The following is a 22807-nucleotide window of genomic DNA, read 5'->3' on the forward strand; positions in this document are numbered from 1 at the left end:
TATATTTTACCCACCTCAAAACCATATTAATTGAATTGTATTTATATTAAACACTGTGTAAATGAGAGGTATGTCTAGTGGGTCAACTTCTGCAGGAAGCGTGTGTATTTTCCCAGGAATAACTCGATAGAGGCAGACTAATCTTTTCATGACTTCTTGAATGACTCCGTGGCTGATACATCACACTTAATGTATTCTAAAGTATATTTACTTGAATCTGGCTATTGGCAAAAGTTAAGCAGCAGTGTTTAGTAATGTCGCATTGATCAGGCCTCTGAGCAAGTCAGTGGGACAGGGCTGCTCTGCTCTCATCCCAATACACACACACACACACACACACACTGATGTGGCTTTGTTGGGGGGGAAAATACACTGTCTTGTTTGCCTATGGCTCTACTTTAAGTAACTGCGTGTGTGTGTGTGTGTGTGTGTGTGTGTGTGTGTGTGTGTGTGTGTGTGTGTGTGTGTGTGTGTGTGTGTGTGTGTGTGTGTGTGTGTGTGTGTGTGTGTGTGTGTGTGTGTGAATGACATGAATATCCTTAACATTTTATGCCCAATAAAGTGTGGGAATATACCCATAATTCTCATATAAATTGCAAAGTTGACCACACTAAACACTAACCCTTCAGTTATTTTGCTCAGCAGGGTGCAGGCTATTTGTTGTGCTATTAACAGTTTTTTTCTGTTGGGCTAAATATTGTCAAGTTCATTCTTTTTTTCACTAGTCCTTAAACTTATGGCTTTGCCTTCAAACATTTTCTACAAACTTTCAACAGGCTACACGCCAAATCAATGTCACCCTCCATTTTGAATGTTACCTGTTTGTCCTCTTAAATCTTTAAACGGCAGCCTACTGTTAAAGCTGTTTGTTTCACAGTCAGAGCTGATATTGAAAAGGCCTAAATGTCGCAAGAAAAAAAAAAAGAATCAGTTGCACATTGAATCGCTGTTTGTAAAGCGTTTTCCTGCAGTTTGTTAAGGAATTAGTGTGTTGCCACAGATTATTATTCAGCTAGATTTGCATTTGAAAGCGCCCGGCAATAGAGGACTGTGGTGATCAATAGCCCTGGTGCCACATCGATCTATTCGCAGTCTGATCGATTAGCAGAAAGAATTGGTCGCACATCTCTTCTCTGCGCTTGGTTTTACTCAAAATGAAAGTTATACAGACGCTTCAATGCAGCAGGCCTGTCTGTGTGCGTAACGGCTCTAAAAAATATTTCGGACAACAGGTGCCAAATGAGCATGGCATGCCCTCCAGAAGACTGTAATCAATAATCGACACGGTAAGATGTTTTCTTTAATGTTTTTTTATCATACATTTTTTTATATAATACCTTTGGATATATTATAGAGGATAGACTAGAGACTAGATGGAAAAGCATCCAAAAACACGTGTTTAAAAGAAAAAAGATATAGGACTGAAAAAGGAAAATGGACGTTATCCGCTTTTATTTAATTATTTATTGTATACACTTATTTTGTAGATCTGAAGCTATTTTGCTTCACTATTCTGACATTTGGCCAACTTGTCAACGGACAAATGTGCTCAAATAAATGTTACCGTCTATGTGTCGTGTAATTTATCGAGATGAAACGCAATTTGAGACAATAACAATTTGAAAATATATAGGCCTATATTTGTCATAAAGGTCATTGAAACCCAACAGATATATTCTGATTCTGACACGCTGTTAGCGAAATAACCATCACTCCGGTGTGTTCACATGATGTCACTGCAATCAATAGAGCTACTAATCACAAACACATTCAATAAAATATCGATCCGATTGGGCTGGATTACTAAATGTTATACGGATTTACTCGCTTTTTCAGTTTCTTTTGGACACTTCGAACTTCAGCAGGAAAGGCCTCAAAGAGTTAATGAGACTGTTGGATGTTTATTGTTACAGCAAAAAATATCAACATGATACAACTAGGGAATCAGAGCTTTATTTTGTTTTATTTTAGTCTTTTCAGAGTAAAAATAAATACCCACGTTAACATAAGATAATCACTAGTTATTTTATTTCATACGTATTTATTTTTTATTATGGAGCACTTAAATAGCCTAAATATAGTAGAATGCTAAGAGGATGCTATTTTATATAAATATAAAAAAATATATTTAAAATGTATCTGTGCCTTATCCACATTTCTAGCAATCTGCCAACAGAATAAAAGTTTGAGACTTTAGTGTGTGTGTGTGTGTGTGTGTGTGTGTGTGTGTGTGTGTGTGTGTGTGTGTGTGTGTGTGGATGGTTAGGGTCATTTACTAGATAGATAGATAATGTACATATTTGACAAAACAAATATTTTTTGAAAAAAAAAAAAGTCGTCAATTTTCCAGAGCTGAACAGATAAACCAAATAAACTGAAACTGCTTTGGACTCAACAGCTGCCTCGTGTTGGACTGACCATATAAGTGTAACTGTAGTGAGCTATAGGCATGCTAAAACTTGCAGGAAATGATGTCCAAATGTCTAGTTATATATTGTAGATTTTTGGCTTACACACACACACACACACACACGTTTGTACTTTGCTTTTTGATTCTGGACCAAAGCGATTATAGATTGTAATGTGAATGTATATGATAGCTTTGAGCCGAGGCCCTAATATCTATACGGCTATTCTGCTTCATAGATCATAGCTTAGAATGATTATAGATTGTAATGTGTATGTATTATCTCACAAGCTAGTTAAGAGCATTATTCATTGTTCTTCTCCCCCTGCCCTCCTGGTTTTAAACCACACAGCTTTTTCCCCTCTTAAGTACTGCTAACGCTGGATTTATTAGGCTTAAAGAATAGCCGACACATCTTCCTCAAAGGGGATCAGACATTAAGTGTAGATCAAAAGGATAAGGTCTTAAAAACAGAACAATGCTTCTTGCTCAATGCTTATTCTTATTCCCATATGAATGTTAATTCAGGGATTGTACATAGACCACTTAAAACAGCTTTTTGTTTCAAATTATATTCATGCATTCAACAATGATTCTCATGGCCACAGGGGTTTATTGTATTCCCCCAGATTTTATTGTATTCATTTTGCACTAAAATAACATACTTGTTTTAATTTGGTATAACACAAAAAGTGTTTATTATAATTCTGCATTTTTTTCAAAGTGACAGTGTTATAATCAGCAGATGTGGAGTACTGAATGTTTATGAGCCAAAACACGCTGGAAGTTTTTTCTTTCTTCTTATTTTTCCTCAGTGTTGTGGAGACAAAAAAACAGGAGGCGTAGTTAAAGTGCAGACTCTCACCAGTGTGCTTTTGTATTTTCACAGAGGCTCACTGTATAAAACAGTGACACAGCTTCAGGGAAAGTGATGGACCGCTCAGTTGGATTTGTAAGATTCACATACACAAAACAGAACCAGTGACCTACTACTAGTCATCCTGGCGCCGACATCAAACATTTTTCAGTGTGCTACAACTGCAGCACGTTTCTTTTGAGATGGAATAAATGGTGAAAAATCTCTCTGCCAGTATCGTTTTGTTATCTTGTACATTTTTTCATTTCATCAGCTGAGTAGTAAAACCTCACCGTCGGAGTATGAAAGGGAAACATGTATCAGTCAGAATAAATGTGGAATCAAGTACAATTGGCTTTTGCTTAACCCACACCCCACCACCACCGCCAACACCACCCATACATGCCCCCCCCCCTCCCCTCTCTCCGACCCTCTTCCTCCCAACCCCTCCCCTATCGAAACTCCCACCCTCCACACCCGATAGAGCACCCGTTGCTAAGCGACAGAGGGAGAGATGGATTGAGGAGACATAGTCGATCAATTCTACAGAGAGAGAGGGAGAGAGAGGAAGTGAGGCATGGGGGAGAGGGGAGGGAGGGAGGGAGAAGGTAAAAGAAAGGGAGAGAGGAGAGGAGGGGAGGACAGAATGCAGAGTGATTGCAGTCATACTGAGGCTCCAGTTCGGGCTGAAGACGCTCTTTTGAAACATCTATCTTTGTTAACTGTATCGTGCCGCCGAAAATAAATCCATCTCTGCAGCTGTCCACCCTTCCATCTTTGTCCAAGTGCTTTACTTTAATACTTTTATCACTACAAATTACAGTCTGCACAAGCAGCCTGTGTTTAATATTCCCTCACTCAAAAGAGAGTTAATTGTATATTGCATGCACTCTTTCTCTCCAGGCTCCCTCTCTTTCTCCATTAGTCACACACACACTCACACACACATGCAGATGCCCGGCAATACCACATGCCCGCGTGTGTGTGTGTGTGTGTGTGTGTGTGTGTGCAGAGCTGGGTGTTGAGCGCATCGACTGAGTATCGATCCCACCACTCACCTCCCTGCAGTCAGCTCTTGTCCTACATAGCATGCCCTGTCTGATTTCTCCCTTAATGGCTTTTATCCAGCTCCAATCTTTATTTAAACTGAAAAGTAGGAATTAGCACCCACTCCTATCCTAGTCTCTCTTACATTTTCTTTTCACCATCATCTTGGAGCAAGTATCGGCAACTATCGGTCCATTGACCCTTCTCCATTCCTCCCCTGGCTATGGTTGCATTCCCACTCAGAAATGTGCAGTACAGTATGCTGCTTGCATTGTGTGCGTGTTTGGTGCTATTTCTTTGTGTGCATTATGTACGATTAAGATGCTGCATGTTAGTCCGCATCTAACAATGATTTCTATTATTGATTAATCCGTTCGAATACTTTGTCCATTCATCGATTAAGAGTTTTGTCTGCCTATTATTTGATTTGATTGAAGGATAGGTTCACCTTTTTTTTAAGGCTATCTTAAAACAATAATCCCAAATGTATGTTGAAAGAGTGGTTGCTGCAATCATTTCTAAAGTCCAAACTGGATGTAAGCAAACCCCTTCCTGATATTTGATTATAAGTGATGAGGGACAAAATCCACAGTCCTCACAAGTTTAGCCAAAGCTATTACGATTCTTTAGCAGTCTTGTCAGCTGTTTTTAGTACAAAGAAAAATATATTTCAATCAATCAATCAAATCAATCAATCATATGTGCATGTGAGTATTGTTTTAAGAGACTATAAAATTGTAAACATATCCTTTAATGGTTGCGGCTCTAGCTGTATGCACACTGTATTTCTGAGTCATTTTAATATGTCATTACATCATTGATCAATTGTAAACGGGGTCACGAGACAATTCCCGTTGTTTAAGATGTTTATATCCTCCTGCTGCATTGTCATGGCAACAGGGCAGACATCTCAGCCCTCAAATGAGCAGCATTTATTCTGCACAGACTACTTTTCATATTGATGGCCTTTCCTTATTGTGATCAGCCAGCCACAGCCTGGGGAGGAACCCTCTGCGTGCCGTCATCCCTTTCGATTTGATTTGATTTGTTGCTCATACAGGGAGGTGATGGGAGAGACTCTTATCTTGGCCGAGCAGAAACAAGCCATACCAAATCAGACACATCAGACTATCTGTGCTGGCACACACAATGGGGATTAATTGATCTCCTAATACCACAGATAAATCAATTCATTCCTTCCCCCCTGAGCTCTCTGGCCAATTGGAAGGGCCCCGCCATTTGATCAACAGAGCATCTCTAGCCAATAGGAGGAGGGATTGCAGGTTGACTGACAGCGGCACAGAGGTGAGCCCCAAAAGAGGTTAGGGAGAGGGAGTCCATCAGAAAGTCATTGGCAGCAGCAGTGAAAGTGAGGGTGTAGTCCGAGTATACAGCAATCCACAGAGAGCACAAACATGCACAGAGGTGCAAAAAAAGGTATTAATTAAAAGCACCGCTGTGTTGTTGTGCAATACGTGAGATTTAGGCACATGAAGGACTGAAAGAGGATAGGTCTCAGATGTGAAAAGCAGATAGACCAATAAAATGAAGTGTAAATGAAATGAGAGTTTAGATAACACAAATCTGTTCTTGATTTGACACATTAAACACCCTCAAAAACCTCATCAACACATCCCCCTCCTACCGGCTACACAGAGCTACATGCCTTGGTCAAGACATCAGCCATTTTCTCACAGTTACCCCATCTTATCTCCACCTTCGTTTGATCCATCTCCATTAGACTCTACCTTATACAGCCCACCACCATCATTCTCACTCTTTTACTTCTTTTGTATCTCACCCACCCAATCTTTCTCTCTTATCAGCACCTTGGCATTTCTGTCTTTCCCACAAACACTGTTTTCCTCATACAGCTCATATAATAACGGACTAAAAATATGCCTTCTTTTTTTCTTTCCAGTATTGATTTTGCCCGTAGCATTGTCTATAGAGAGAGAGAGAGAGAGAGAGAGAGTAAGAGAGAGAGAGAGAGAGAGAGAGAGAGAGCGAGAGAGAGAGAGAGAGAGAGAGAGAGAGAGAGTAAGAGAGAGAGAGAGAGAGAGAGCGAGGGAGAGAGAGAGAGAGGAGAGACAGAGAGCGGGGGAGAGAAATGAAGTAAAAACAACTGGGAAAAGAATTACTTTCTACGTATATGGTAATGCTCTGACCTTTCCTATTTTACTTAAGTGGAGAACCATACTGTGCTTTATTTCAGTGCGATACCTTTCAATTGAAAGGTATCTGCATTTACTGAGGTCCTTTCACCGCTCAACCTCACAGAGCACCAACACACTCGCACACTGTACGCTTTTAATAATAACTCACTGAAATTAGAGAAACCTTACCATTGCAAACATGCTCCAGATCAGCTTTTCAGGGAAAATGGTTGGCTCTTTTGGCACTGGTGTGTAATGGGAATGGAGAGAGTTGATCAATAGGCTATTGATCGTAGCTGGCCAGAGTCTGGGGAATTGAGAGTGAGAATAGAGCGGAGTTAGGGTGGGGGTTGGCTCCAGGTTGAATTTTTAAAATGCTCTATTTCAGAGATGACAAATAGTCTATTTGAAAAGGGAGAGACAAAGACAGAGGGAGAGCGTCATAAAGAGATGGAGAAAGAGTCTCTGCTTGTTGTGCTCTCTGAGCAGAGCGCTGAATCCTCCCTGTTTCCCAGAAGTTACAGTATTTTGGACGAGAGCTGCTGAACTACAAAGACAAAGGGAACAGGGACTTCTCAGGCTACAGTAGCTAGTGTGTATTCTGGCTGGGAGAGGAAGAGAAGGGGGGGAGGGGGGGCTTATTATAAAAAAAAAAAAATCCTTCAGATCTAGAAGACCTTGCTTTAAAAGCAGCACACAGACAAATTATTTACACCAGAATCCTGCAACTGACATTACATTTATCCTCCTCACATCTACGCTCAGGCTACATTCATGCAGATCGTATATTCTGAATTTTACAGTACAGGTCTTCAATTCTGAATTATTGCCAATATCTGATTTCTTTGGCAATGTCTTTACACCAATTTTAAAAAGCGAGCCATATCCAAAGCTTGAGTTTACACTGAGTCACCCACATAAACCTTGGACGTAAACCTAACCTGCAAGCGCAACCAAATCTCTCCATCTGCTACAGGCACAAATGAGACATAATATAGCTAAAACATGAATAAACCCTAAAGGTGGGGGGTAAGCTGGGCAGTGACAGGGCCCTGAACCCCACAACCGGGCACTACCAGCAAGTTTCCCTCTTTTTAGACTCTAAGGAGGATAAAAAGAGAATGCAATCTACAGTAAGTCCAGAAACCCTAAATATTACAGTTGTTGCAATGGGTATCTGAATCATTTTAGATTTTTAGAAGTGATACATTTCCACATACTCTTTTTGTTCTGTTCTGTTTTTTTAATAGCTCAATAACACTGTGAGAACAGTTGCTTATTTTGTAGGAACAGCAGTGCAAACAACAAAGAACAGTAAAAGAAAAATTACAAGAAAGAAACTTTTTCCAAAGTTACCTTTCATAAGAGACCAGAAACCTACTGTAATCTGAAGCTGAAGTTATTTTAGGCCTTTTATGGGTATCTGGCAAACAAAAAGTGCAGTTATATTCCTATTTTCTCAATGCTTTTTTTTACTCACAATAATGTACCAACAGCACTATTCAAATAACTCAGAGCTTCATGTTAAACATACATATACAGGCTTGTAAACGTGGGGAAACAAGCTGGAAGCAGTATCTCTGAAGGCTGCTAAACTCAAGCAATGGAAAGCAGTTAGAGCACTAGTCTGTAAACACCCCTGAGAGGAACCTATACCTCAGTAAAAAAAAATCAGCAGTAAATAATGTATTGAATACAAACTTCAGGTCCACAGGGAGATATGGATAGGCTCATTACTCTTTTAGTTTGCTGGGCTTTTACGTAGTCCGCACAGCTCTCAACAATCTACTCCAGATGCTCCCTCTCTGTTTTGATTTAAAGATGCTTTTACCTGCGGATATTGTTATGGATATAGGTATTGTTTTTTATTCTCTACACATCGCCCTGAGGTTTGAAGGCTGTTAACTCATGCACCCACCCACATGCTTTGTGCCCTGTTGAGGTTAATGTGTGTGTGTGTGTGTGTGTGTGTGTGTGTGTGTGTGTGTGTGTGTGTGTGTGTGTGTGTTTTATCTCTGCCGGTAGTTGAGGTGATTGTGCGGCCTACATCTTGTGTGCCCTGTCCGGGATGCATTGATCTCGAAACAGGATGTCAAACATTTTAACGCTGATCTTGTCCTTGTTATTGCCTCGTACAGCCGGGTTGTTAATGCATTAGAAATCGTTTATCCCTATCGTTCCAAACTTATCTCACCCTACTGCCCTGAGCAACACAAGAATACCCCTCCGTTGTAACATACACACCACTCCGGCCCCCCTCCCTCCACCCTCTGTTTCTAACCACGTCCTTCCATCCTCCGTCTCAATCAATCTTTACGACACCCGGTTGCATGTCTCTAATGTTTCCGGACTTGACCGTATCCCCGTTCAAAAATTCTTAATTAAGCCCATTCTGTGTGTTTACCGTTGGGCAAATTACAATCTGACAGGGCTAATAAAACATTGGCGAGAGAAGGCCGAGAGGAGGATGTGCTATGACCCTAACCTCTTTCACCTGTCTCTATCTCCACCTCAGCTTATCTCCCTCCATCCCCACCTCTTCATATCTCCCTATTTTCTACCTGACAGGTTTTGAGGAGGAAAGGGAGGGGATGGGAGAGAGAAGCGCTCGTGTGGCACCAGTTGGTCAGGGTCTTACATCCATCGCTGTCAACATGACTATTTGTTTAAAATACTCACATGTCATTACGCTTACATATCTTGGTAACACCATTCAACTTACTCGCTTCTCATCTCTGATTATTAAGATTCATGAACCTGCCTGCCTGCATGTCAACTCTTACAGATATGAATCATATATCTATGTTCACATCAGCATCTTTCTTCATTTAGGTATTGACTCATGTACTGTTCTCACATTCTGCAATCTATAGTCCACACAGTGTGTGTATTACATCTCCATTTCTGTACAGTTTTGTCTGGTCACTTGAGAACTGCCATTTGCTTTATGCTAAAGCATGATAGAGAGGGAGGCCATGTCACAAGGATCTCTTCAGCAGCTTGGCTTAATGTTAAACACTAAGAAGAGCCCAGCTGCATCAAATACAATGACCTTAGTCTTTGTAACATACACATAAAGAGTATGTAGAACCACAGGAGTGACGCAAGGAAATGAAATGCCAAAAAGATGAGTTTTTAAAACCCATATCCATACGGCACACTAATTCTGCACAGGTTTTGAGTTTGAAGTATGTTCATACTGGAATAGTGACTAAAGGAAGTACTGTAAACTCCATCTAGACGGTATGCATACTAAACAGGGTTGATTAGTATGCTGTCAATGGATAATATTCTCCAACAATGCAATGCACAAAAGAAATGGAGAAGCTGCTTACAGCTGCAAAATATTAAAATGAATTGTGTGTGATAAGTCCTTTGGCTCCAGAAAATTTTTATAAAAACAAAAAAATAGATAATTTCCTCTCTCTTTATGAAGGTTGACTGGCAGTGACATTCCAAAGTTGCAGCTTGATGTATACTAAATGCTAAAACAGCATAATATAACAATAAGTATGTAGTACAAAATGTATAGAATTACTGCATGTATGTAGTATGGATTGAGGACACACTGCAAGTGTTAAACCTAACCCTAAACATAACCAAACTCACCTTCCAAAACCAAACCAAGTCAAGACACAACCAACAGAACTCAATCAATCAGTTTGAAGCACATCCACTATAGTACATGACAAGGCCGGTAAGAGCAGGACTAGGGCTATATTATCCCCATATATAAAGTCTGTTGGTAGTATATTGCTTTACATTATTAAGTATTAAAGTGTTGCTTCACCTGCAAAAGTAAGTCACTTTGGATAAAAGACTGCCAAAAGACACATTGCTCTTGATTTTTGTAAATTGTAATTTTCCAGTGCTGTGAACACCAAAAGCTAAATTCCATTCACCTGCTAAATTCCATTCACCTGCATTGTACAGCAGAAATCTCAGAGGCGGATATTTAAACGTTAACAAATAAAGCCAAAGCCATCTCGTATGGTTAGATAACCAGCAGTGCTAAGTAAGAGTCTTTAAAGCTCCCCTAAACCAACAAAACACACCCGACAGAACCAAACCACGTCAATTCAAAGCCAACAAAACTCAATAATAGTTATATCTGACTGAACTACAATTTAAACTAATTCCCTGTGGAGCGAAGTAAACCAAAATGACTATCTAAGACATGAAAACAATAAGAAAATTACTTTTTAGAACCAGTGGAGTCCATGTTTCAATCTTATGTTCTTTTAAAATGTATTAACTGCAAGACAAAGGCTGACTGAAAAGCATGCATGTGACAAAATGACGATGACATATTATGTTGCATGCTCACTGTCTCCTCAAACCCAGAGTCAATCAGAGAGACTTGTGCAGCTCTAAAGGAGACAACTAGCAATTCTACACAATATATACATTTGCATTGTGTCCATTTGATGGTAACATAGTAAGAAGCAGTTTTGTTTAAGTGTGTGCGTGAGAGTGACAATGTATGCTGGTGTGTGTTCTGCCGTTTGTATGTTGCACTACACCACCTGACAGGTGCAAAGCCCTGTGGGATGGCACTGTTGTATCTTACACTTGGCTGAACATATACAGCACATCAGAGGTGTAACAAATCCATTCCTGACTGCCAGAACCTTTCAGAGAGTTTCTGTGCCTGTGAACAACACATCTTCAGGTTTCCACACCTCAGAGCTGATGTGTATCTGACACACAGACACACACAGATGAAATGTAGCCTCACACAGAAGTGTGTGACTTTGAGGGAAGAGAATGGGATTCATAAAAGACTGTGTAGACAAATCAGCTGTGTGTGTGTGTGTGTGTGTGTGTGTGTGTGTGTGTGTGTGTGTGTGTGTGTGTGTGTGTGTGTGTGTGTGTGTGTGTGTGTGTGTGTCTCTGCTCGCATGTGAAGCGCCCGTGTCTCAATGGCGTCTTTAGAGAGGTTAATCAGAGGAGAGGTTGAGCAGAGTGTCAGAGTGTCAGGCCGGCTCCGGTGAAGAGTCCTCGAGCCCTCTCTCTTTGTGTGTTGACACCTCTTAACCTCAGTCTATCATCTCTCACTCTCACACACTCCACTTCTATTGACACTCGCTACCCCGCAGCTCTCCAAAGACCCGAGGAGAATCCACTACAGTGATTGTCCGTGAGAGGGGAGCCTCGGAGCCTGCAGAGAAGAAAGCATTACACAATGTGCCGACAACAGAACAACAAGATGCGAACGGATTTAGTGGTTGTTTCTTTTCCTGACGTTTCTGGATGGCAGTGTTGTAGTCAAGACCACCAAGTCATCACCAAGACCAGAGTACATCGAGACCGAGAAAAGACCAAGACTTTGAGGGGTTGAGACCAAGTCAAGACCAAGACCAGACCAGTGCGAGTCCCACACTAACCCTAACCCCAACTAGAGCCCTGAAACATACAGTATATACATAACTAGCTAATATGTATAGCTAATATTCGCTAAATCACTTTGAGTGACGGGTGAAGAGATTTCTGAAGAGTTTTGGTACAGAGGCAGATTGATAACGTTAGCTAGCTAGCTTCGCTAGCGTCACTTACACTTAACTTACCTTTCTTTATACTTCCTTTCTAAGTGCCGATACAAATTTGAGGTGGTCTCAGCTGTCTAAGTCAGCGTTGCGTTGCAGAATTTACACACTGCTTTGCAAATAAACTCCTTATGGTTTAGGTAGCCAAAGTTTATTATCAACGATTTGGCTGACCTTTCCCAGACAGCCAAAGGGAGAGGGGGGATAGTTTTACATCCAACCACAGTATAATGTTAACACATAAATCAGACAATGCACAGGCTCTTGAAAGAAAATCACGAGTCCTCTTTATCTGAGACCGAGACAAGACCAAGTAAAAATGCGGTTGATTCCAAGACGAGACATCCAAAAGGTGGTCTTCAAGACCAGGACCGATCTTGGGTTCTACAACACTGCTGGATGGATAAAAGAGAAAACTAATTACAGATAGGATGACAGAGCGACAAATTAAGCAAATTTGTCAGCCACTGGCGGAAAATGCTGAATCCTCACATGCATCAATTTGTAAATGAATCTCTCTTTCTTTGTTTTCTCGCACCAGGAAGTGTGTGGGATCTGTGTGTCCACCACTGTCACTGGCTAGTGTAAGTGGGGTCAGCAGCTCGGGGTTAACGGAGAAGAGGTCAAAGGTCATAGAGCAGTGGGTCTTGTTAAAATACCTTTTAGCCTCCTTCAGGGATATTGCATAATGGCTCTGGGAATAGGTTAGCTTCCAGGTTGACTGTTTTGTGGTTGACACTGGATGATATATGTGTTCTGCTTGATGCCAGATGTATATTCATTACCCTTTTTAAAAAATCAGGATGCAAAGAAGTGCTGGGAGGTCAAGAGGGGTCACATGTAAGAGGTTGCATTTATGTGTTTTTCTGGAGTATCTTTGTTTGAGGATGAAGTATCTTCCAGGAAACGATCATCTTACATAACACCTTGAGGTACCAAGACAAAAGGTTTTCTTTTTATTACTAATTAAAGTCTTCAAACCGCTCTTCTTGCAAACCATGTTTTTTTTCCTTCTTGGATTGTCACACAGGTTCACCCAAAGAGGTTAGCGAAAAACTGGGTTGTGCTAATCAATATATTGGAGACATTTGAATATCAATACAATGAGTGCACTGCCTTCAATCTTAATTCTTAATATGGTGATAATAAGTGTATTAATTTTCATAACTTCCATTCAATAGCCTTGGAATATGAGCGATGGTGGCCTATTTTTCCAAGGCGAATATGCATCTCTCTCCTCTGTGTTGCCATTGATCACCCCTGTGCCATTTCTCCCCCTCGCTTTGTCCTCCAGTCTCTCCCTCTTTCCTTTCCCTCACACCATTGCGCTGTAAAATTCATCCTTATTCCCCATTTCAGCAAGCTAACTGTGCGCACTACCTTTTATCAGTCCAGAACTGTTAAATTAATAAATTGATATTGATGAGCTATCAGCCAGGGGGATAAATTATCTGGGAGCAGAATGCTAGGGTCTGTAATTATTCCCCGTGAAAAAAAACATGGTGGTGCATTGCCTCTAGAAACACACACACACACACACACACACACACACACACACACACACACACACACACACACACACACACACACACACACACACACACACACACACACACACATACACGCATCACATGAAGAATTATAAATATCCTCACATACAGTGAATTGCACGGATCATGGGAATACTGATGATCATTACTGCTATCATAACCGCCATAACACAGGATGTTAGCCTGCTGGTGAGATTGCATTTTATCATCACAATTTACACTAAAACTGAAGTGGACGAACCCAGAACGTACAGCAGCATTGAATGCAACTGATATGATTTGATCCTTGCATTGCCGTGAGCATAGAACAGGCTACCTGCTAAGGTGGGATGAACCTCCTGCAGCCGATGGTCTCCGCTCATTCAGTAACAAAATGCAAATGAGAGGTGCAAACTGGGAGAGAGGTGAGCGCTGCAGATGAAAGGGACAGTGAGCATGTCAGAGTGCCAATCATGGAAGTGCTCTTGTTGCCCTCCGGCCAACGCTGACCTTTTGACCCTGGCCATGGCCTAAATGTCAGAGGTCACCAATCAGGGTCAGTGCGGACCACTGCAAGACCCTGGCCAGGGATGCATCACCATGGCAACGCTGCTCTCACTATAGGAGGAGAGATGGGGGTGTTTTGCATTCTGTATGCTAAAATCATGCACACGGAAAACACACACACACACACACACAAACACACACACACACACACACACCAGTTTGAGCATCACATCTGTATGTTTTTTCACTGGAAATCAAGCTACCCCTAATTGGTTTCCAGTAAACTAACACACAGCTGGGCAAAATCCAAAGAAGCCTGGCATGAACACTGAGCAAACATGCTGGTTTGCCACATGGACATGAATCATTTGGCCTGCTACATAGGCAGTATTTGATCTGCTTAAATGGCTGCCCCACCATGCCATTCTGCTGTATCACTGTGTCAGTGATAGTGTCACTACAAAGCGAAGTATCTGGGAAGAAGAAATATCTTCTTGGAAACTACCTGAGGTAATAAATAATACCAGTGGGGTAATACTGATATTTTCAGATGTAGACTAAAGTAGCCTACATGAAATAATGTTATTATGCTTAATACGCACGCCACAGTAGGCTATGCTACATCTTATTTCCAACAGAAATAACTGACTATGGGTAAAAGAAAAAAAACTTTGCCACATCCACTTACATTAGATGGTCGAAACAGTACTGGAAATATTCGCTTGCACCTTGCGTCATCTAGTGGTCAGATCAGACCCTTCCTCCGTGCTGCTACTCGGCTCCTCAGCGCGGTGAATGAGGTGGGGGGGGGGGGGACCCCACTAGTCTGCTTTTGTCTCCGGGGAGCTCCGATCGATGCCTCGTCCCACCATATGTCTGATCGCAGCTGCCAATCAACAGGTCAACGCGACCCCGGGGAGGCAGACACTGGTGGGGAGAGATCAAACAGTGGACCTCGGGGATGACAGATGCAGATAGAAGAAAAAAAGGCAATAAAACATTGCTTCAAAGATGGCAACGGTGCACTAGGAGGCAAATTATTGTTAACAGTAATCTGCAGAATAGCGCCTCGCATTCTGATCGATTGACTATTATAGAGCCTTTGAAGCCGAGTAACGTCAGGCCCAGGCTATTGTTCATGGTGGGACACAACCAGAAAATAGCAGCTGGTTTTGACTCAACTATAGCGCTTCCTAAGCCTTAAATACTACTTACTTCTATGCAATCATGCTTTCTAATAGACTCGCAATTTGGACGCCTCCAGGTTTGGGCCTATTGAGAGTTATTCAAAAATTCAGTTGCAGTTACGCCACGATTAAACGTAAAATTCTGAGGAAAAAAAGGCAAATTAGGTGAATAAAGTAAAAAAAAAAAAAAAGTAATTATTTTATTTTAAAATCAGGTGATTGTCAATCGATTATAAACTTCTAAACTGGCTATACATGCTTTAATTTTCTTCATACTCTTTTATTATTATCATTATTATTATTATTATTATCAGGTCTATTATTTTTAATAATAATATTTCACAGACTACAGAACGGCTTTAATGTTTTTTTACCCTTTCTACAATATAGCCTGTGACGTAAGAATATCAGTTATAGTTATAGTTTGTAGGGGTTAAAGTGCATGTGCTTGGAGACATACAAAACAAGTATTATAATATTTAGACCTTACATAAAAATCCAACCATTAAATGTTCCTTTCATCATTAGTCATTTTTAAAATGCATTTCTTGAAGAATTCAGAAAATTTAGGAAATTAAGGCTATACATTAAAATGTAAACATTACTAAGAGCTTTATCTTAAGTTATTTGTGTAATTCGTGTAACCAGCCAGTGTCACTGAGTTAACGTCTTATGAATTTAATAAAAGAGTCATAAAGACAAAAGCAAAGCTAGATTTTAAGTTATTCCGTTAATTTCATTTTTAATAAGATGTTGGGTAAATCATTTTTTACAGTGCTGCTATAAAATATATTCCCCACAACATGAGCTACAAGCTGAAACCAACCATTTCCTTTTACCTGTGTATCTCTTTGATCTATTTACAGGTTCAGGCTTCATTCTATGTTGTGTGAACTGTTGGATGTTGAGTCTATAGTCAAATCAATGAGATACATGTAAGCTAAAAGGAATCAGCTTTGGAATGCATGCTGTAAATGTGTTGTATTTAAAACACAGCCATACTGTCATCGCCATGTCAGCAGGACTGATCTTCTTACCTCACTCTCTGCTAATCAGGAACAAATCCTTGTGCCTTAATCTACGGCCCCCTGCACCCCTCCGCCTATCCCATTAGATTAACAAAATGACATGCATGCACATATGAATACACACACACACACACACACACACACACACACACACACACACACACACACACACACACAGCCCATGACCTCAATCTCATTCTCTGAGAAAGATATAGTTAATTATAATTTTATGTGAGTTTGAACATAAATTATTTAATAGAAAAACATGACAACAAAAAACATCACTCAACACTGTGTGTGTGTGTGTGTGTGTGTGTGTGTGTGTGTGTGTGTGTGTGTGTGTGTGTGTGTGTGTGTGTGTGTGTGTGTGTGTGTGTGTGTGTGTGTGTGTGTGTGTGTGTGTGTGTGTGTGTGTGTGTGTGTGTGTGTGTGTGTGTGTGTGTGCAGCAAACATATGCAACCAAATTAAAGCCTTAAAGCTGGTGAATTGAAAAGGATTTGATGCAGAGAGCAATTCATGGGAATTAAGCAAATTAGGCCTCCAATTAGCTGCTGACATTGAATAGGAAGATTTGGTGAACAAAAATTAATTAGATGGATTTGTCATTGTTCTAATGAGAATCACCAGAAAATAGCTGTTGTGAATAACTCCCGCTCTCTCTCACTCTCTCTCTCTCTCTCTCTCTCTCTCTAGCTCTCTCTCTCTCTCTCTCTCTCTCTCTCTCTCTCTCTCTCTCTTAAGCTTTATCCTTCTGACATATTGTTTGTCGGTTTAGAATCTAATTTCATGTCAAATATTGCCTCATTCAAATATTCAATAATTTGCAAATAAGAAGGCCACATGAGTTAAGACAAACAAACTTCAGAAAAGTCAATGTATGACCTAATCCTCTTAGGCTGGAGCAGTGTGGATGTAAATGCCAAACTTTGCAAATCAGAGAGGAATTTCACTATTGATGTAAGAGCCGGACAGGTAAAAATTGACTTCATTCTTATTATGGCAGTATTTTGGAGTCATCTTATCACTGAACTGTTCCTGCTTTCAGTTATTCTTTTTAGGGTGTGCCTTTATGATATGTGGCTTCTGTCATTTACTGTATTCATTTTGTCAGTGACTTTGTGTTCAACTTCAATTTATCTTTCATTATTTCAGTTGCTCTATGTTTCTGCCCCAACTGGTTCAAATACCAGAGTCCCTAAAAAAGCCCTCCCACCTCTCTCCAATAAATCCCCTCCCCTCCCTCTCTCCCTGCTTCCTTCCCTTTCCTCTGCTTCCTTCATCCCTGACCTCCCGTGGCTCCCCTCTTTCTGCAGCAGTGGTTATGGATTACACTGTGTGATAAGCTTCCTATTTCTTGAAACTATTTGGGATTGCTCAGATTATCTGGCCGCATATCCTTGGGAGTCGGCTTTGGAAAGCCTGATTTTAGTCTCTTAAGGCAGAAGATTTTGCATCCCGACAGCTTTGATTAATTAGCATCTAACACCGGGTGGTATTTTAGCATTGGGCTCACTTTTAGTGCATGCATGGGCAAGTACATGTGCGCGCGCGCACACACACACACACACACACACACACACACACACACACACACACACACACACACACACACACACACACACACACACACACACACACACACACAATTCACAACTGAGTAATAACGTGAATAAGGTGTTGAATTCAATATGATTTAATGAGAACAAAACATTGTGTTTTTGTTCTTCTAAAAACATTCAGAACACAATTGAAATAAGTGCAGTAGCTCCATGCAATTCATACATTTAATCAATGAACACACTAAAATCACTTTAGTTTGCAGAATATAATGTAACATTGTCCACTTCAATTTCAACATCACCTAATGACGTATTGATTAGTAGATAAGACTAAAATATCTCTTTCACCCATCAGTAATTCAGGGCCAAACTGTGAGTATAGTATAAACTATTCACTCTCAGGGTACAGAGGCATGCAGGCCCGGGTGGAACCCCACTTGTGGCTGCACGCTGGACCATGGCCAGTAGAATCTGGGTGCCAAGCAGGACAGAGGGAGTGTTTGGGCTTGAGGACAGCACCAGTAGCTCGTTCTGTGGGGCCGGGCGAGGGCAGGGTGGTAGGTGGAGCTAAGGGAGGAAAGGGGAAGCTGTCCTGCCACCCTGCGTACCCTCCGCCGCGGCCTTCGGCAGTGGTAGTCCCCATTAGAAAAGTCCTGGTAGTTTGTTGGGTGAATTGCCCAGAAGTGGCCTTTGCCGTTGTCACTGCGGCCTGCTTTGATGAAGCAATCATTCAGGGACAAGTTGTGACGCACGCTGTTCCTCCAGTTTTTATCCTGTTGGAGCAACAAGAGAAAAGAAATATGATTAGGCCAAAAACCAAACCTGAAACCAAAGTAAGAGTTAAACAATGGGTGTCCCCAATTGAAAATTAACATAGGTGACTGTTAAGTATCACTGATCCTGCCTAGGATGTCACCTTGTCCTGTTGTTGGCAGGATGCGCCATAGCGTGTGAAGACCGTGTATGATCGCAGTAAGACACAACACCCTCAGATACCTTTTTAGCACGTCAAACCAGTGATCGACTTTAATCCACTAGGCTATGTCCAATCTGTTGTTGCACTTGGTAAAGGCAGAGGCAGTTTGCAACCTAGCAACAGGATTACTTTATTTGTAAATTTGCCAACAAGAAGATCATCTAGTGTCCCCGTGAGCACCTAATTGCTTAACCACTCAGACAGATTACCTGTGCCAAGTAAGTCGCTTCACTTGTGAAAATGGCAGCCATGTTATTTTTTAGCAACTGAATGAAACACGCTGAAGACTTGCCAGCAGCTGTGACAAGTTAACAAAGCAATACAGCATGATTCATTTCAAAATCATCCCACAGACAGAGATCCCGTATCGTAGTTTCACATTATCACCCAGTTTGACCTTCCATAAGTTCCTCCACAACTACAACTCTTGTCTTCATACAGTGCCGTGTATCTGCCTGCCAGGTAAATAGAATAACACAAGACCACTGATGTGAACATACCTTACTCTTGAAGTAAGGGAAGTGGTCCATGATCCACTGGTAGATGTCGCATAGCAGCAGTTTCTTCTGCTCTGACGCCAGGATTGCCTTGGAGATGAGCGCTATGTACGACTGGTTGGGTTTGTCCGCAGACTTCTCTGGACTGCCGTTGGTAGATGTGGTGGTGGTCATTTCCTCCTCCCCCTCCTCTTGTTGCTCTTCATCCCCCTCCTCTTCTTTGACTTTCTTTTCTTTGGTCTCTGCCTCTGACCTCTGTAGCCACTTCTCCTGTCTCTCAGAGCGAATCCCCACCTCTTCGGGTTTAAGATTCTGATGATTTAGCATGTTGTTCGCCGTCTGCTCTGCTGTACGACTTCCTGTCGCTTCCTCTTTAGAACCTTTGACTCCTTTATTGAACAGAAGGTAGTCAATAGTGAAGCTCAGTCCCAGCCTTTCTCTACCGCCGGTGCGGCTGCTTCTGTCTTCCATTGTCATCTCTGAATTAAGATATCTCAGACTCATGACAGCTTTATTGGCTCCAAACTGACTGTTAAATAAGTATCAGGTGATAAGTGAAAAGTCTCTCTCCCAAAAGTCCCTTTTTGTGTATGAGTTTCACTGCATGGCTATTTCCTTTAAAAGTGCAGGACCCTTCATAAACTGAACACCTCAATGCCCCTCACTTCTCCCGCTGAAGTCTTTCTGTTGACAAGATCACAGATAAAGATGAGCCTCTCAACTGTTGTTAACCTCTCCGCTCACGAGCGACACAATCTCAACCTGTGGAAATGACGTCAGTCTATAAATAAATATGGCTACTTCGTTAAGCAACACATTCTAATTCAATTATTTCCCCTCTCTGATAAACCTGACGATCAAAGACACTTTCTCAATATCCAACAGCCTTTTTGCTCCTGACTCGAAGAGTTGTGCTTCACGGTTGTGAAGGTGTCTCTATTTATATGACTGTGAATTTATCTCTCACAGAAAGGGGTAAAGAAGGCACAGGGGAGGTCCAGGTAGGGGGTCTCAATTGAGGCGGATTATTTTTATTAACCCAAGCAAATCTTTGTAATTACGGGAGATTAAACACTCAAGATTTAGTAAGACATGGTGTGCAGAGGATGGATGCTGTAGAATCAAAGGACTTTTAGATACCAGTGTTATCCTGTTAACGTTGTTTTGTCCATGAGGATGCTGTCCAAAGAATTACTTCAATTACCATAGAGCAGTAATTAAAAGGATAGTTTGGATTTTTTTTAAGTGGGGTTGTATGAGGTACTTATCCATAGTCAGTGTACTAGATGGCGGTCGGCATGACCCCCAGTTTGGAAAAGCAGGCAGGAGTCCTGACACGACCCTTCCAGCTTTCCAACGCTCCTGTATAGCAGCGTAAACACTCAACACAAAACACTCCCCTACTACTCTGAGCTCCCAGTCTCGGCAGCACGGCTAACTGAGCTAACTAGCTGATGGCAGTTGCAGTTAGCAGCAGTGGGCGGTTAGCATTGACGTTACTTTAGCAACAAGTAAAGCTTTCTGTCCAACAGGCAATTCTGTAGATCACTGAGAGTCAAGGCAGAGCAGCCGGAGGACATCAGAGAGAAAACCAGAAAACATTTTATACACAAAATATGATCCGGTTTCAACTAAATCAGTGGTAGTGGCATAAGGCGTTACGCACTTTTCCAGGGAGATCCAACCCACTCTCCAAAGTTACATAGTGTAAGAACAGGCAATCTGGGCGAGCAGTGGGAATGACAGAAGCACAATTCTCCCTATTACAAGTCAGTGAAGCATCAAAAGGATTTTGAAGCTGTTATTCTGTTATCTTTATTGTCACTTTAATTGCCACTGTTCATCTGTATATATCTGTATCTGTGTCTCTGTGTCCCAACAGGCAGCGGCAGATGGCCAACCCACCAAGAGTCAGGGTCTGCCTGAGGTTTCTGCCTCTTAAAGGCAATATTTTCCTTGCTACTGTCCCACCAATGGGGGGAATTGTTGGGTCTCTAAATCATAGAGTGTGGTGTAGACCCACTCCTGTAAAGTGTCGCGAGATAACTTCTGTTATGATTTGACACTATAAATAAAATAGAATTGAAATTTTAAAGAAAATATACACAATGTTGTTTTAAGTGTACACTATATTTAGAATATGTCTTCACTGCTTTACATTGCCATCAGACCTTATGCATTCACCATTCCGTCCATTCTCGTAGTAATTCACGTAGTCAAGTAATTCAAGTAATGTTTTGCTAACCCAGACGGCATGGCTTTTACAGAGGGCAAACTGCAGTGGGCGTCCGGGTTGACAGTGGGCGTGACTTATAAGTTGGACCAATCAACTTAGACCTAGGTCACTATGCGGAAAAGGGAAAAGGGAAAAACCCTGCCCTGAAGTAGGAGCTGAAAGAGTTAAAGGAACTGCGGTCAGAGGAACTTAATAATCCCCAAATTGGTCCAGTAGGAACACAAGAAAATAAGCGTTCTAGGAACGTTATGTTCCAGGAACTGCAAAAATCCCTCCGATCGGAAAGGGACTATACATTCTGATGGGGAACTGAAACCATTATTTATGCTCTCTTCAATGCCACAAACACAAAACCAGTAGTTGTACAAGGGAGTTGCTGGTCTACCATGCCTCGACCGGTTAGTTAGTTAGTGTTATTGTGTGACTTTGGTGTTTTAAACGGTTAGTCACACAATAAATCTGAACTATCCCTTTAATGGGTGAAGTTACATTTTTTGGAGAGACACAATGTAGAAAGCACAAATGTACTGGGCAGACACTGACAGGTAACAGAACAGTAAAATGGATGAGTGAAAAAAAAAATGTCCCTGTTGTTGACATGACCTGTTTTTTATTTGTGTCCAGTTACCTTTATTCCAATTCTTACAAACTATTATTATAAAAGAGACTTCTTTGTTATTTGCCATTGGAAACGTTTTTTCACATACAAAACAGTATGTAGGCTAAGTGAGTGAGTTCAACAAATATAATCTTAGATATGTTTTAAGATCCATCTCAGAAATTAAAATTGAAAGGCCTCTAATCTACTACATTGTATTGTATTGCAATCTTTAATTGTGTAATGTATATTTGACTTGCTCATTATGGTTTATATATCAGAATGTACATTTCCCTCAATTTTATTGTTAATTTTTATTTAATTAAAGTTATTGAATAGTCCTCTCTAATGATGTGTTAGGACTCTATTACTGACTTTATCTCTGTGTTTAGTTAAACTGTAGCCTACTTCTTAAATGTTATCCTTTGTGCTTTAATTGTGATGATGTTTTAAGGCCAATGAAGAATTTATGGTTTAATTTTATAACCACTTGAATCTTCATGTACTCAAACTGTGCCTTTAAGTTTCTTATAAGTAAGATCAAAGTCATAAAACATTTTAAAATGTTTTCATTATAGCATTCATATTCTGTATCTGCTTTTGTAGTGCTTCAGTGAATCTGTGTGTATGAAATATTTAAATACAAAATGTGATTTTTACATTTAGAGTGTTACATC

At 40.9% G+C, this 22807-nt stretch overlaps 1 protein-coding gene across 1 annotated transcript; it reads right to left on the bottom strand.

Annotated features, from left to right (window-relative positions):
* Window positions 1–18221: 18221 nt before the first annotated feature.
* foxq2 (forkhead box Q2) lies at window positions 18222–19773 on the bottom strand. Its single transcript, XM_078259932.1, has 2 exons — window positions 19300–19773; window positions 18222–18596 (listed from the first exon to the last, which is right to left on the bottom strand). The coding sequence occupies exons 1-2, from the start codon at window positions 19771–19773 to the stop codon at window positions 18222–18224; spliced, it is 849 nt and encodes a 282-aa protein (XP_078116058.1).
* Window positions 19774–22807: the final 3034 nt, after the last annotated feature.

This window comes from Sander vitreus, chromosome 9 (genome assembly GCF_031162955.1).
Source record: "Sander vitreus isolate 19-12246 chromosome 9, sanVit1, whole genome shotgun sequence".
Lineage (NCBI taxonomy): Eukaryota > Metazoa > Chordata > Actinopteri > Perciformes > Percidae > Sander > Sander vitreus.

Excerpts from the sequence above, each read along its gene's own strand:
- foxq2 (XM_078259932.1), bottom strand. The coding sequence starts at position 19,773 with ATGACAATGGAAGACAGAAGCAGCCGCACCGGCGGTAGAGAAAGGCTG. Across the intron at positions 18,597-19,299 it reads TCCCTTACTTCAAGAGTAAG|GATAAAAACTGGAGGAACAG; the intron begins GTATGTTCACAT and ends TTGCTCCAACAG.